Here is a 16,969-nt window from a genome sequence, read left to right as displayed (position 1 = left end):
TACTAAGTTCCTTGGCAACCAGTTACTCTACATTTTATGAAAAGTGTGACTTTATAAACCACCATTTTGTTGCCTGTTCTGACTCAAAACTTTGCAATTATATTGAGTCGCTTTTCTTCGCTTGTGTGATCTGATCAGAATTGAAAAGAATTTAAAGGGAAAATTGTAACATTTTTAAAGAAGTATTTAAAAGATAAAAAAAAAAACGTTGATCCTCCTCTTGGTTTGTGAACTAGTAAACTGGCACAGTCCTGGTTTTGTCCTGTTTTGTCCTGTTTGGTCCTGCTGACTCCTGCAGATAACATGATCTCACAGAAAATAAAATATTTGCATTTGCAAAACATCAAATATTTTCAATGTTTTCTTTAAGTTTGAAGTGCACACTGTTCAGACTGGTCTGAAGCACACTGAATACATCTGCAGGCTTCTTCTTTTTTTTTTTTTTTTCTTTCTGAAGAACTTTTGTCCCAGAACAAGAGTGACAGTCACCTTTAAACTTCTCAGAAAGGTTTGGTGGCATAAAACATGCCTGTTCTTTACTTCGTGGGCAACATGAGGTTCGTCCGATTCCCCCCCCCCCAGAGATTTCCACAAGAGGTAACAGCTTTGTTTTACTGATGACTGACAGCTGTTTAAGAAGCAATTTTGGGATTCACTCATATTTTCTCCAAAGTTTCTGCGTGGAGGAGATTTTCTGGTGGTGACCATCTGTCACCTTTAAAAAGAAAGCATTGGGGATAAAGATAATTGCCTTATATTTGACTAAATCTGTTTGCTGAGTGCAGCTGTGAACGGCGTATTCACCCTTTCCCTGCAGGTGCATTTGTAAAGGACGTTTTTTGTAGAGGCACAAACATCCTGTGTCTCAGTACTGAATGCACGATGTGGGAAAATACCTTGTTGTGTAGGTAGTCATTCACTGAATCCCCCATGTTGTGTCTACTTGTCAGCATCGGTCTATTTAATAATGATAAGATATCAGCGTTCGCTCCAGGTTCTCTCTGGAACACGCAGTGAGGGGGCTGGTGAGGGGGGGGGGGGTGTTGGTACGTGTGGGCTTTAGATGTAGGTGGCAGGTTTAGGTTTTAGCTGTCTGTATCTGCAAAACACGTCCTCAGCTCCGAATGCTAGATTGTACACAGCCGGCTGCTTTTCTCTCACTCTGCTTTACTGCAGATTCAAGTGGAAGTTAGAGATTCATCATGACTGTATTGTCAGCCGTCACTTTCCCGACACCCGTCCTCGTGCAAAATGCCCGGAGCTTCTTGGAAAGCTCCTCTTGTGTGCATGCTGAAACATTCGATGACTGGGGTATTATTTCAGTGTATAAAGGAGGCTAAGCTGTCATTTTGGACAGAACATTGAGTATAAGCAGCCTGCTTTCCCTCCTTTGATCCCCTTCATCCAATATGTTTTCATGCCTAAACAGATGCCATTAATACCTAAATGACATTGTAATCTTGATGAGCGTGCGGGTGTAATCTCAGCTGCTTACAGACATCTGTCCACCTTGCTGAAAGTTATTTGTTTTTGTGTATTTTTTTTAAACAAACACTATAGCGGAACTACTACGCTGTATACTAAAACGCATATCAGGTAAAAAAAAAATGACCAGATGGGTGCTGAGTATTCGGTCAATTTATGGGTAATTTCACACAAATATAGATAAACTTCATAATGACATTTAGATGTTGAAAATTTCTCTCTGCATCGGGACTTAAAGTTCATTCTCTGTCCACACTGCTCACAGAAAACGCTGAAGTCCCTTCATTGTGCGTATGATGTAAATGAATGGTTGTTGTAAACAGGGAATTGATGGATTACAACCACCGTCTGCTCAAGCATGTGGTCAGATACACGTTTCTGACAGACATGGTACTTCATGTCAGGATAAGTACCGCTATCTGACCTCACTCTTTGTTGACACTTGTTTTGAGTTGCAGTCCAACCAATCACACGGTACAGAGACGGTTCCTGCAGATAATCGCGCCGTTAATGCTGATGAAGCATTCATTATTCTAAGTGACTTTGCTTCATCGTCAGCACTTGTGTTGCACATGTTCTTGTGACCACTAATAGTAATGCATTAGTGATTTCACCATGGACCTGAAACTTAAGCAAAGAGCACATATACAATTTTGTGTCATTGGAGCCAATTCCAGCAAGTAGGAGTGGTGGGAAGTGACAATTGTTTTATTGCAGGCAAAAAAGCTGTGAGCACACTGGAGAACCTCATACTGCCATAGCGACACAGTTCAAACGTTTTTCCTCAGATGTTTCAGAACGTCACAGTAGAACCAGGTGTTGACAGTCTGAACCTGCGGGACGAATTCAAGATGCACAACTCTGCAAATGTCAAAGAAAACCCACCTGGCTGCGCTCCTCACCTGATGCGCCTTCTCCAGTCTTGGACAGTGACATTCTGCCTCTCTTGGAACGCGAATGCAACTCGAAGCACCTCGCTGGCTCATTGCTTCATCCCTGTAGGGTTTCTAAAGTATCCCAAGACTCTCTGTTGCTGATTTTCCAAATTTCACACGAGCTTTGATGTGGACCCTCCGGTCCAGTTCAGGGTAAAATTGCAAATGTTCAAAAACCACTCGTCTCAAAAACACATGTTACGCTGTTGCTTGTGTCGATCAAGTGACATAACTTGGAATACTTACTGCTAAAAGTCTTTGCCTTCCCCATCCATTATACACATCACTCTGTTGGGGCGCAGTCTGGAAACATTTTGATCACACCTCGTGTAGCATAACATAATGATTTGGTTCAGGTTCATAAACTCTACCGATACTAATGGTTGACTCCTGGGCTGTTGGCTTCTTGATATTGCTGGATATTCATTAATGAGTTATAAAATTGCAATCGTACGTCAGCATTCTCAAACAGTCCATTTTGAGGAACTGGGTCTTGTTTGCCTTTCCTGTGTGCCACATGTCAAATATCATCAGCAAACTTTCATCCTCTGATTGTGTGTTTTAGGAAAGAAGCATAAACACAGACAGACGGTCACAATGTGTTTCTGTGGGCTGCTGTTCAAAAGCTACGCTTGTCTGTGGCAGTACAAAAGGAGAAGTGTCTTAGATTTCCACGACTGCAACGTCCCCTTACTGTAACCTTTTTGTTGTATGTTTGGTCATCAACAAAGCAGGAATACTTTACTTACTTACTTAAAAACCTTTCGTATTGGTGGAGATTGATACTGCTGCAGTGCATGAGAGAATATTTCTGCATGTGATTAATGGATGTGATTAGATGTCTGCTGATGAACATGCTCTTCAGCAAAAGTTCCTTTCTGTATTGCTGACTCAGGCTTCCACATACTGTAAATGCGGCTTCCTGTCAGGATTAGTTCTTTTCTCCAGCTGCATGCATTTAAACTAGTGGTGCATCAGTCAGTGAAATGTACGACTTCTACTTTTGTCCTTGTGATGAAACTTTTCTTATGTCCTCTTGAAAAAAAGATGGGTTCACACAGGTTCCCTATAAGTTCACATTGATAGAGACCGTGAGATGTTCTTGCAGTTTGGTTTTGCTTTGGTGTTGCTGCTGTGACTCGCTGACACTTTTGGGTGTTCACTTCTTCATTACAAACGTGACAACAAACTTTTTGTTGGTAACTGCTGGCTAGAGGAATATGGCCGAGGTCTTTCTTGTGATAAACATTTGTTGAAGTAACCACAGCACCGGAAATTTCAACATGATGGTTGAATGGCTGATCACATAGGCGGCAGCACAGGTGCTCTGCAAGACTAAATTATTGCCTCAGTATCTATGACCTGAAGTTTCTATCCTTGTAAAAAGTTTAAAATCTGTTTTTATTATGTCAAAATAGGTTTTTGTTTGTTTTAGGATGCTCACCTTACATGTGTACAACTTGCACCCTGCTAGTTTACTTTTATGGCTGAGATTTGGGACAAGAATAGGGCAAGTGGACTGACCTGCTAAAGATGTAAGTACAAGTGTGTGTGTGTGTGTGTGTGTGTGTGTGTGTGTGTGTGTGTGTGTGTGTGTGTGTGTATATGTATGTGTATATGTATGTGTGTGTGTGTGTGTGTGTGTGTGTGTGTGTGTGTGTGTGTGTGTGTCAGGTCAGGGCTTGATTAGCACAGCAGGGCATAGCAGTCGTGTCCAGCTGCTCTTTACAAAAGTGTGCCATGACACACAGCAAAGCCGCCAGTGAATGATCTACCAGCAAAGAGAAAAGTGCTCTGAAATTAATGAGACATATGGCATGTTGCTTTGAGTCCCCCAGCAGCCACTGACAGATGCGCAGTGAAACAATATACAGGTTGCCTGACTTGCTTGTTTAAGAATAGTGAAATGGAGTCAAAAGGATGAGCTGTTTGTTCTGGAAAAGTGGAGTAAAGTTGCTTCTTTGAACTTTTTACATCCATTTATGGACTTTTTGTGCTTGCAGCATTTTACTGTCATGTGCTGTCTATCTCCCAGATGTCTCTGAACCTTCTTCTGAATCTTCTTCTCTTACCTGCAGTCACCCCTGATCTGTTCCCGGAAACACCCCTGCTGCCGTCCCTGCCAGCGATATCGTCGGCGCGAGCCGGCTCTGCACCTCAGAAGCCCCGGAGGCGCAGCAGCAGCGGAGGTGACAGCGTTGCCAGGCCCCGGCCGGTGCCCTCAGCCCGTAGGCCAGGCCCTAAAAGAGGCGGCATGGAGGTGGGCATGCGCGTGGTGCGCGGTCTGGACTGGAAATGGGGAAACCAGGACGACAGCGAGGGCCACGTGGGCACTGTGGTGGAGATTGGGCGGCAGGGCAGCACCACCACTCCAGACAAGACAGTGGTGGTGCAGTGGGACAGCGGCACACGGACCAACTACCGCACCGGCTACCAGGGTGCCTATGACCTGCTGCTTTATGATAACGCTCAAATTGGTAAGCACTCAAGCCGAAGGTCGTACTGAAACTCCGGATCTCTTGTAAAATTTTTCAACACCAGCAGCAGTGTGATTTTCCAAAACTTTACTTTTTTTCTATACTTACCTGAAACAATAAGTATAACAAAAAATGTTTCTAACTTTTTCAGCTTAACAAAGTAAGCCAAATGCATTCATGTTCAATAACTTTTTCTAAATGAATTATGTCCAAAGCTTTTGGTACTTAACCCGGTTTTAATACTCAAGATACATTTTGTTTATTTCCCAAAAGCTTTTTAAAGAACTGTAGAAACAATGTAGGTAGTTTCCTAAAAAATATTTCAGAGTAGTGAGAACTTTTAGATTTTTAATGAAACATTAATTCAGTGGGGATTTTGTGTTTATTAATATTCAGCTGCCTGTGTCCCTACTGTTACAACATTTAGGTGCAGCACCAAAACGTTTTTTTTGTCATGTGAATTTGGGAGCTAAAACTGTCGTGATTGGCTGAACAACCCCGCCTTAACCTGATGAGACATCATCATGCTCATGTCGAGTCGCACAGACCTGTGGTCAAATTCTGGAGTTAATTTTCAGCACAAAATGTCATAATTGAACATTATTACTAAAATATTGGTTTCTGCTTTAACACCCCATTTTTCCCACCCAGTTTTTTTTCTAAATAGCATCAAAGAATATAAAGTCTCCTCAGTCACGTCTCCATCAGCTGTGACGGTCACGTGTTGTTTTGTTGTTTGTCTTGCACTCTGGTGCTCGTTTGTCATTGTATTGGCTCACGTCACCTTCACAAAGCTCATTTTGAGTGAGCCTGGTACAGTAAAGGCCATCTCTCATCGTCAGCCATCCGGCTCTATTTTGGACTTGAATGACACACACATTAATGCAGGACTCATTAGCATTTTGCTCCATTTAAAGCGACATTTTTCTGCCTCAGAAGCTTGCCCTTCAATTAATGGAGCGAAAGAGGAGGAGGAGGAGAAGAGATGAGGAAGCCAAAGGGGTGGGAGTATTTTTGTCACGCTGTTTGTGCCTCAGTTTTCCCACATCTCATGGTATTAACCACTGTGATATGTAACCTCGCTGAGGACATGGCATATGCCTTGAATGTTTCAGTGACTTGGAAATGGAGCTAACTAGCACTGTTGTACTTGCTTTGCGGGTCATGGCAAGTTCTCCGGAAAAATGTATTTCTCTTCAACAAAAATAGAATATAAAGAGAGACACGATGAACGTATGACCCCACTCACTCTGCTTCTCCTTCCCCTCCAGGGGTGCGTCACTCCAATATCATCTGTGACAGCTGCAAGAAGCACGGTGTCATGGGAATGCGGTGGAAGTGCAAGGTGTGCTTCGACTACGACCTGTGCACCCAGTGTTACATGAACAACAAACACGACCTGAGTCACGCGTTCGAACGTTACGAGACGGCACACTCCCAGCCGTGAGTACAGCGCCGCCCGCCAGCTCCCCGGCACCACTGATCCTCATTTATATTCTAATTATAGTATGAATTACGGTATAGTATTATGGTGTCGTCTGTTAAATGGTCTGTATCACTTTTCTCTGTTCGAATCCAGTTCATTGGAGGAAAGATGTCATTAGTGTTGTTTCTGCCAATTAACTTTAATTAGTCTGCTGCCACACAGACCTGCAGGTCCAGTCAGAGTAATATTATGAGGTATCTGTTACTTTACCGCTTCTGTTCGTGTCTGCTTGCTTTTCTCAGAAAAAGTGCTGGTAAACAAAATTATTTATTCTTTAATTTAATGACACTGAATATTAGTGATAATTGACATGTTAATATTAAAGGAGAGCAGTGTTAGTCCAGCCTAAAGCCTCGCTCATGAGCGGAGTCACAGTCTCGGGTCAAATAGTCTGTGCTGATCATTTCGTACCAACAGTAATCACAGTCATTGTTTTGTTTTTCAAGGCGTAGAATGACCTGGAAGAGACCAGGAAGTGTCTTCTTTTGTCTTTTTCATTTGTCTTACCCAACTTTAGACTAGGGCTGTTACAATCACTTTTTTAAGTTTTAGTTGCCATTTAATTGTCTTTTTCTGTTCATTTTAGACCACTGTTACATAGTTTACTAATGCACATCCACCTTATGAAGAAGAAGCATTCATTGTTTACAGTGTTCAGCTTTCCATCTAATTTAAAGGTCTAAAGTCAATAGATGCTCTTCAAAATGCATTCGATCGAACATTCGAGGTTAATCTCTGCGAGATGAACATTTGGTGTCACTAATTCTTCACTCTTGACATTAAACCACAGAAGAAGGTGCAACGAGATGACATCATTAAAAGAGCGCCAGTCAAACCTCAGATGGTGGAAAACAACGTGGACATTAACAATTATGGCGATTATCCAAAATGATTGCTGTCAGCTCAAATAGTCACAATCAGGCAATTATGTAATAATTGTAAGAGGCCGAGAGCTTAGTAACAATTACTTTCTTTATTGATTATTCTGGGAGTTATTTTCTTAGTTAATCAATCAATTGTTTTATCTGTAAAATATCAGGAAAGAGTAAAAAGATGTCCATCATAATTCACTGAAACCGAAGATGTCCTATCCAAAGGTTTTAAGTGACTGATTGAATAATATAAAGTAAAGCAGAAAGTTCTCCACAGTTGTATTTTATGTCACAGTCCATTCTGGCCAAATGACAAATGTAAGTGCTTCAATCAGCCATAGCTATATTCTATACAAATAAACAGTAAATCTTACTCGATGTCACATGATGAAATAGACGTTGTTTGACTGAAAGTTCTTTGCAATACTGTGCAGCATTTATTTGAAATATGCCCATTTATGAGACAAATGTAATAAATAAAAAAATGACAAATGCTGAATCTAGGGTTGACATTTTGTAGACTAACCAGATACGAGACAAACTACCATTCAATTATTAGCACATTTATATGATTTAACAATTAAATAGTGCTGTTGTTTGAGTGTTGAATGTGTTTAGGCAAACCACACGTGTCCTGGCTGTGGATTATGTTTATGGAGCTGATTCCAAGTGTCCTATGAGTCCAGATTTACTGGAGTGAGTTCTCCCTTCAGAATCCGCTCTTCTGCATCAGTTCACAGTAACGCTGCAAAGTGCTTCGGGCTTTGTCTGAATGTCAGCTGGATGGCCTGTTCTCTTTTTAACGAGGTGATATGTATGACCCAGATTTCGTCTATCGTTCAGCCTGGTCCAGGTCCAGCACGGTTCCATTTATATTTCTGAGCTTGCTATCCAGTGAGCGCTGCGAATAGGTGCGTGAATCATGACTCGTTAGTCTTTTCGGTTTGATGAAATATTCAGGTTTAGTTATTTTTCCTCGAAAGTTTGGAAGCTATTATTTGATCCAGTTCGGAAGAGTCAAAGTAGAAACTAATTAAAATCTCATGAAAACCAGAACGTCACAGACAACACAACATTTATTTTTTATTTTTTTTCAATATGCCAGTGAAAGTCTTTTATTTATGTAGCACCGCTACAAATGAATTGCAACACCCCGACCTCCAAATATGGTCATGACTTGAATCCAATTTCCTTTCATGCCTTTTTGTTCTCACTTCCTGCTTTGATTTGATGTAATATCTTTCTCAATAAATATGAGAAATGCTTTTATTAAAGTCTCATTGTAGATTTAGGTTGGGTACCTATTTGTTTGTGGTCCTGGTGATGGAACTGCGCACCAATTGCAGATTTAATCTTAAAGTGAAACCTGGCCTTTGCAGGGATCATTTAACATGCTGACAGTAGTTGGAATCTCATTTCGAGTCTCACCTCAGCTTCTCTTCAAACGTATTGATTCATTACGATGGTGTTATGTGGTAGAAGAAACACCTTGTGTGTGTGAGCCTCCAGTTGGGTCAGAGTAGATCACCGCCTGACATCGGTTAACATCGTACAAATAATGGCTCATACTAACTGGCAGGTCATTATTCATTTGAGTGAGTTGGGAAAAACATTTTTAGACATGTTAACAAAGATAATGGTTTCTCAAAATATTACACAATTTCAGTTTAAGTGTGTCTTAAGTTATCATTTGATTGAAAGATGGACAGTTTTCTTATAACTGATGTAGAAAATGGCTTATACAGTAGGCCTTTGTTGGTAAGTGAGACAAACAGTGCTTCTTTTATAATCTACCGCTTTAGTGTGAGCCATTTAAAAGTTTTTGTCATCTACACTGGTGGTACATAACGTGAGTGAGACGAGGCTAAACTTGGACAGCTAAAAGTAAGTCAAAAGAAGCACCTCTATATCAGCGTGACCATTTAAATGTGTTATCCAGTATTACACTAATCTAACACGCTCCTGCCTACTGTAATACATTTTCATCTTTATACTGTGGGATTTTATTTTCAATTTGTGTGAAGAACTCTTAGAGATCACAGTAGAAGCACAAATGAATGTGGATCAAATTGCAGCCACACAGCACATTATATGATTTTGCTAAATACAAGGTCATTTGATACTGACCACCAAACAGGACACTTTATAAATAATCATTTATATGCTGTTATTGTTGTAATAGATACAAAGAATCCTCTTTAGAGAACTTAATTTCACGAATGGGTGAATGTGGCTTTTTAAAATACTGGAGTACCTTTAATTAGATTCACTAATTTGAATATTTAATAACATGGAGCTGAGTTCAACAGGTTTGTGAGCGTCACTTCTGAATGGATTGACGTCAGTGATGCCACACCGGACCCCTCTGCTGTATGGCTCTCAGGGAGATGACTTTTATGTCGTCTGAAACATAAATGATGGAGTGATGTCCATGAGTGACATAAAAGACTGTGACTCAACCGAAGTCAGTCAGCCAGCCGTGATGGGAGTTAAATCTCCAAACATCAATGGTTCAAGCTTTTTGTGGAAAACATTAGTTACTTTAGAGAAAGAGTATCAAATGTTGTTTTAGTGTTTGTTCTTTCAGTATGATTTGCCATATTTTCAGCCGTTTAACTACAGCATTGCTTGTTCTGCTCCTCTCAGTATTACAATAATTCCTGCAAGTTCTCCAAAGCTTGTCTTATTTGCAATTATAAACCTCCTGGGGTTGAATTTAAAGTGAAACTTCAGCTTTTAGAAAACATACTTAAGTATTGCATATCAGCAAACAAATAAAGTTTTTTACTGTAGTGTTGAATTGGATTGAAATTTCACCTTACAAGGACAATTGCTCTTGAAACTGCAGGTTTGGATGAAATTAATTTCAAACAAATACCATATTAAAGCATAATTGCTAATTTTTTTTTTTTTTACTGTCTTCTATAGTGATTTTCAAGTTTTCCAACTTATCAATATTTTTCGATTAGAAAAGTCATTGCTTTCTGTGTGGCTTGGACAGAAAAGACTCCTGTATGTGTGCTCTTTGGATCAAAAATGAGTATGTAATCCTTCCATTTAGTTTTACTGTCACCACATCGTCAGTGTTGAGCTCGCCGGGTTGTGGTGAAGAAACATGTGACTGCAGATTGTGCAAGACAGCAAAGATGAATAAATCAAAAGTAAAATTTTGATCATTATAATTCACAATTTTCTACTCATCATGGTAAGATAATTTTATCCATTTATAACACTCAGTCTTTGCCCTTTTTTCTAAATCTCTATCAAAGACATCTTTGTGTACCGAGAGGGAAAACCAAGTCGTGATTGTTGCCCAGCACTGTGTACATCTGGGAGAACATCACATGAAAATCACTTCTGTTCCCATCAGATGAATAAAATAGAGGAGCTGTCTTCCAATATGTGGGGCCAAACAGACAGTGCCTCTTTATTTCCAGACCACACCGACCCATATTTCACTGACAGCATTTCAAAAAGCTAATTTATAATCTGGCAGTCATGGGACGCTCTGATATTTGCCTGGAAAGTCAAATTTAACTCCGTTTCATAACGTGTGTGACTGCATGTAGTGCCGGCAGTGATTTATGTGAGCAGACTGTAGTTCGGGGCTCAGAGTACTTATGAGGGACTTCTTTCATGTGGGTCAAACGGGTCTGGCTTTAAATGCGACTTCAGCAGAGTGGATCTATTTGTAGTTTCGGAGTATACTGGTGACGGTAACGTTACTGGTGGTCAACCCTACAAACTGCTGGCAGATCGCTGACACTCGCGCTGCACCATCACACACGTGGTGTGAGGCCTGAGCCAGATGTACTGTACATGAGTTTTCCATTTGTAATGACAGTAGATTTCATTGGATTAACAGGATACCCTTATCCGCTGTGCAGATTAGCCTTCTAACATTTTCAACTTCCTAGAAGACGTGTTAGATAACGGGTGTCGGATACAGAGATATAAAGGTGTAATAATACGTGCTGGTCACAAAGTACTAAGCTGTGTGTGGCTAGACGTCTATATATAGCTGTGGGGCCTTATTTAACTCTATTATTTATTTTGTTTCTGTGAATCTTCATGATCTGACTTTTATTTTGAAACGTAATATGTGTTGTGAGTATCTCACAGAGTCCTTGGTAGAGGTGTGTGTCCATGCTGACAGTGCTCAGGGCAGCATATGTGTGCACCATATGTTTACACGGGGATGGTTGGTATGCAGTTGGTTAATCGGCTCTTCAACACACAAACAACACACAAGCAGTTCCAGGGAACCCATTAAGGCAAGTCAATGCCTTAATCCTTTCCTTGTCCATCAAGCTCCACCTGACCTCCTCAGTTCTCCACCATGTGGTCACGTTTAAAGTAGATCTGAACGGTCCCCATCGCTCACCGCCACAGTTTTCCAGCACTTTCTCTTTGCGAGACAGAATCGAGTTTCCATCCAAGTTTGGCTCCAGTGGCCGAGATGGAATTTATCTGCTCATTTCCTGTTTGAAGTTTATGTATGTTTTTCTCTCATCACTAATCCCATCACAAAACTGCTTCAAACTGTTCTTAAATTTATTGGAAAAGATGCTTTAAAAGGTGACGTGAGGAGTAAAGCAACGATGACAATGGATTGATTTCTAAAGATTTGTCCAATAAGACCAGACTCTAGCCTGGATTTATGGTGTTTTAAACATTGAGTACAGTAAATGCAGATAGGACTGACATTTTAAACCACTCCCACCTGATATTTTTTCCATAGAAACATAGCTTCACTGTGGTTTTCTAGCGGATGTCACCTATTTTTGTGAATTCTTATTTCTCTTCAGTGTCCTGAGTATGCCACTGCTTTTCCTTTTAAAGGTTAACGCTTACATTTTGCTAACTGGTGATCCGGCCTTTGTTTGTATGTCTGTCATCCTCATCCTGTCTGTGACCAGAGGTGACATTTGGCCTGAGCAGGATTAGAAATCTTGATCCCTTGAAAGAGTAGCTGCGCTGAGAAATAAACATGTAACAAGGACATCTAGGTTAGGTAGTTACTTTATTAATCCCCGAGGGGACATTTTTTCGCTACAGCAGCATACAGGAAGCAATAAGATAATAATAGAATATCTGTCAGTTTATTACCGCTCTACCCTTAAAATAATGTTTGGTCAAGTTGTAAGAATAGTAGTTTCTCTTAATTAGCTAGCTTTACTGTCATAAACGGTCATGATATTGTTCCAGTCAGTCCGGTCTGTCTGAAGTAACTCTGATTTGTGCCATGAGGAAAATGACACGGCTCGCTATAGTCCCGAAATACTATGAATTAATACGACAAGTCTTTTACTTCAACCAACACTACCTTGTCACAGTTGTACCATAAAAATGAAAAATTCCTTGAGAATCTCTAAAAACAAAGCCACACAAGCGATGTAATACATCAATGCTATACACATATCAATTGATATATTGATATACACATGTACATACATATTTGAAAACACAATATTACACGCCGGCATGTGCATGCTCAGTGACTTCACCTTAGGCGGCCTTCTTTGTGATCACTCTGCTATCTAGGATTAGGCTCAAAGCTTTGTGCTCAGACAGATACACGCCATTACCATCAGAGACATGTCCAAGCTCAGTATCACGTTAAGATCCACCGTTAGAGCCAATAGTAACTGCGTTTCCTGTCGTAACCTGTATGAACTTGGAAATCTGGCCAACATTGGGGATGAGGTTAATCAAGGCTAACTTTCAGAAGAATCCCGGCGCCAGAGACATGCGGGAGCAGCGAAGTCTCTACGAGGCGGACGACACAAGCTCTCTTAAGGCTCTTTTTCTTTTCGTCACTCTGGATTTTATGTGATTTCAAGGCAATCCAAAAAAAAACTGCTTGGTTGAAATGAAAGCTGGGGTTTGATCTCGTCAAGAAGTATGGGAATAGGCAGCTCCTTTGCACCGAGATCTGATCAAATCTTTACCATAAGGTACGTCTGGCTTTGAGGATGTGACTGTCCCACCTGTCTTTTGAATTATTGGTTGCAGTTGATCAGTACGACAACAAACTGTTGGTTACCTCAGTGGGTTTTGGAGTTTAGATGTTCACAGTCCCTCAAAGTCTTTGACACAAAAGGACAGTTTTAGGTTCGATATCTTGCTAATTTTTAAACACTTTGTGAATAATCACACCAGAATGGATGAAACTCAGGATTTATGGTTTGATATGAAAGTAGATGTGTTCAAGGATTTAAAGAATTTTAAATGGCGTAGTGTCAGTAGCTGGGATCAGTGGATCAATATCCGTGGGTCATATATACATAGAAATATTGGAGCCTGGCTGGTACTAAATCTTTGGGGCCGATACAACTACTGATATCAGGAAGTAAAAAAAAATTCCTATATCCATATATCTATTACAGTTAAACAAATTTTGCAGTGCAGCTTCACTGGAAATGTAATAATTTGAAATGACTATATATTTTCAAAAACCAAAAACAAGTACAGCAATTTCTAAATTACTCCAAACATCTTTTTCTACATTATTTTCTTTGAAAAGAGTTTTCATATCAGACAAGATATACGCTGATATTCATATGTTAGACAATGACAGGATAATATCATCCGACAAACTGAGCCAAATGATAAATTGGTCGAAGAGAAAAAGAAAGCGATGCGAAAGCCAAACATTCAAATGTTTTCATGAATATTGTTGTAAATGTATTTGTTAAAGAAATCTTGTGATTTTCTTTGTTTATGCACATCTGTCCGCTTCGGTTTCTACAGATTCAAAGCTGTTGCGTAATGTTGGGACTTTTTTTTGTGCTATATTGCTTCTGTGATGTAGGCAGGGGTTTTAATATGCATACACGGAGCAGGTCTCGTGTTAAGTAATGCATAGTGCATCTTATGATCTGTGGAGCCGTTTGCTCATCTGCGTCTTCGTGCTCTTATCACAGAGTGAGCTTGGCACCGAGGCAGAACCTCCCGCGGATTATCCTCAAAGGAATCTTCCAGGGGGTTAAAGTGGTTCGTGGACCAGACTGGGATTGGGGCAACCAAGACGGTGAGTGGTGTGCGTGTGAGCTTGGGTGGGTGGGTATGTGGGGACTGTTCATACCACTAACCTGACACTGCTAACTCAGCAAGCCCCCCTGCCTCCTTGAGCGCGGAGGCGTACCTCTTCAAAGTGTTTTCATCATCCACAAGCCATAACACTCTAACCTCATGTCTCATTAACCTGCAAAGTGTTGTGTTAGTATGTGTCTGCGTGCACTTATATTGTCAGTGACTCATCTGAGTCTGTCCCACAGATGTGCTTGCCTGTTTGTGTCTGTGTCTTTATTGAGTCCTTTTTTTTTGTTTTTGTTGTAACAACTATGTTGCGTGCATTTCTTTTTCCATCCCTGTGTAGCGGCAGAAACTGAGAAACATCTTTACTTAAAAGTCTGTGCTGCGAGTTTCAAGAAAGTGGAGAACATTTCTCGCAGTGAATTGTGTCTTTATGGCCTCCATGATTGTCTGCAGTTGTACGATATGTGACCACTGCTTTGATAAATCTTCTTTCTTTCAGATACAAACAGTCTGCGCTGGTTGATGTTTGAAACGGTCTTAATTGAAAACAATCTTCCCCACCAGTGGGTTAAATGAAAGCCTGTGAATGTGCCCTTTAGAGAGAGAAGGAATGGTAATGTGCCTTTATATTTGCTGTTTTGGGCTAACTGTTGTCAGAGTAGCAATGCTCCCTTTTCCTTACGAGCGAATGAGTCAAAATGTCCTTTTGGTGTCTTTGAAATCAACGCCCTTGGGTTTGGGCTAAGTCACTCATCAGCCTTAAATGGTATATGCGGTAAGTGCATACAGGACACTCTGAGCATGCTCAGAATCCCCGCAGCCCACCATGTCGTCTTACGGGTCACTGGTTTAATTGGTGTGGTTAGGCGCTGAAGCAGCTTGAAGATTTGAATGCCTTTACAAGGGTTTCCTTACATCAGATGAGCTGATGTATAGATGTGAAACTGCGATAATGTGGCTTGGAAATGTTTATTGTTTAATTCCTATTTTGCATTTTGATGTTACGTGAATCAAGAAGGGGAAGTCGTGTTGCGTCAGGTGCTGTAGAAAATATAAGTGAATGACTCTGACATTTGGCAGCTTATGTCCCTACAGGGAAAACATTTCTCTCACACCGCTGTCTGTCACCTTATTTGTTACATCGGTCCTCTGATTTTCACACATTTTTCTGCTCTTAAAAACACCACAATCCTCTCTGTCTAATGACCTCTCCTCCTTTAATGACCTGTCCTCCTTTAATTGCCTCCCCCTTTCTCCCACAAACTGATGCATTGTTGTTTCTTGCACATGTTGTGTGTGTGTGTGTGTGTGTGTGTGTGTGTGTGTGTGTGTGTGTGTGTGTGTGTGTGTGTGTGTGTGTGTGTGTGCGCGCGCGTGTGTTTGTTTGTTTGTGTGCATTTCTGTGTGTGTAGGTGGGGAGGGTAAGGTTGGGAAGGTAGTGGACATTCGCGGCTGGGACACAGAGTCTGGTCGCAGCGTGGCTAGTGTCACCTGGTCTAATGGCACCACCAATGTCTACCGAATGGGCCACAAGGGCAAAGTAGACCTCAAATATGTGTCAGATGGCCAAGGAGGCTTCTATTACAAAGATCACCTACCAAAGCTCGGTAAGACAGATTTATTACTCTTTTAAAGCATGCATTTCTAACACTCAAAGTTATTCATTTAATGGATCACAAAAGTGCAAACTTAAGCAGTATGTATAAATCATTGGGGTCTCGACATGACATTTGTAGACATTCAGAATCAGGGGTGTAGTGCTGTTTAGTGCCGGAGCGCAACTGTGAAGCGTGTGAACCACGGTTAAGTGGTGGCTTTGTTTCTAAGGTTGTGTAACGACTGTTTCTACGGTGGCATGTTTACACAGAATAGTCAATAATATTGTATGATTACAGTCACAACACATTCCTGTTAATGTTTCAGAATAAAAGCTTTGTTAAAATAAAAGTTTCATTCTACTGAAAAGCAATAGGACTTTTAATTTGAGATAAACACAGGAAGTGTTGAGTTTGTATTAACATTGTAATGCAGTTAGCTTGGCTGCATCGACTGTTGCTCACAGCTTTTCTTTGCTGTGAATACAGTCTGGTAACCCGGCTCGTATTAGCATACGCTCAGCCACTCTGAAGGGCGGACCAATCAGCGACGAGTGCCACTGCCCCTCCTTCACTGTGATTGGGCGGCTCTCTGTGACCGGAAAATAAAACGCTGCATGTTCAGCGCTCAGCGCAGAATAAACGCTCAGCGCCTCGTCGAGCTGCTGGTGTTTATTTAAATAATTTCCAAAAAATGCTATCCTCAGGAAAAAGCGCTTTAGTGGGCAAGGGCCTTAGGTAGTTGTAGCGATAGCGGCCGGTTATGGCACATGCTGATTGGTCCAAATTAACCCGAGGTCTACACCCAGTAGGATGAAACGACTGCAAACGACTCCCTGTGGAGTGCGGCCGGTCCCACATATTCCCGCATTGAAATTGGGTCTGGTTCGCACCAGTCTATAATGCAATTGCTTTAATAGGACGGACGGGAGCAGATCAAAAGAACTGTGAAAATGTTATTTCCTTACGTGGAGAAAAAAAAAGCATCAAAGCATGGTTACGTTGCGGCAGCACTACACCTATGATTAGAATTTTGAAAATGTGATTATTAGCGGGAGATATAGACATACTGGCTTTA

At 40.9% G+C, this 16,969-nt stretch overlaps 1 protein-coding gene across 3 annotated transcripts in view; it reads left to right on the top strand.

Moving 5' to 3' along the window:
- mib2 (MIB E3 ubiquitin protein ligase 2) overlaps positions 1–16,969 on the top strand; it is a 46,259-nt gene that overhangs the window by 9,373 nt on the left and 19,917 nt on the right. For all 3 annotated transcript variants that reach the window (XM_069140174.1, XM_069140173.1, XM_069140175.1), the window contains 4 exons: positions 4,499–4,897; positions 6,169–6,340; positions 14,182–14,288; positions 15,709–15,903. In XM_069140174.1, the coding sequence (XP_068996275.1) occupies positions 4,499–4,897; positions 6,169–6,340; positions 14,182–14,288; positions 15,709–15,903 (873 nt within the window). The remainder of the gene's footprint in view (positions 1–4,498; positions 4,898–6,168; positions 6,341–14,181; positions 14,289–15,708; positions 15,904–16,969) is intronic.

This window comes from Embiotoca jacksoni, unplaced genomic scaffold (assembly GCF_022577435.1).
Source record: "Embiotoca jacksoni isolate LCO1_2020_lvr unplaced genomic scaffold, fEmbJac1.0.p SCAF_9, whole genome shotgun sequence".
Classification (NCBI taxonomy): domain Eukaryota; kingdom Metazoa; phylum Chordata; class Actinopteri; family Embiotocidae; genus Embiotoca; species Embiotoca jacksoni.
Note: the sequence above shows the minus strand (reverse complement) of the source record. Positions and strands in the feature narration are given on the sequence as shown.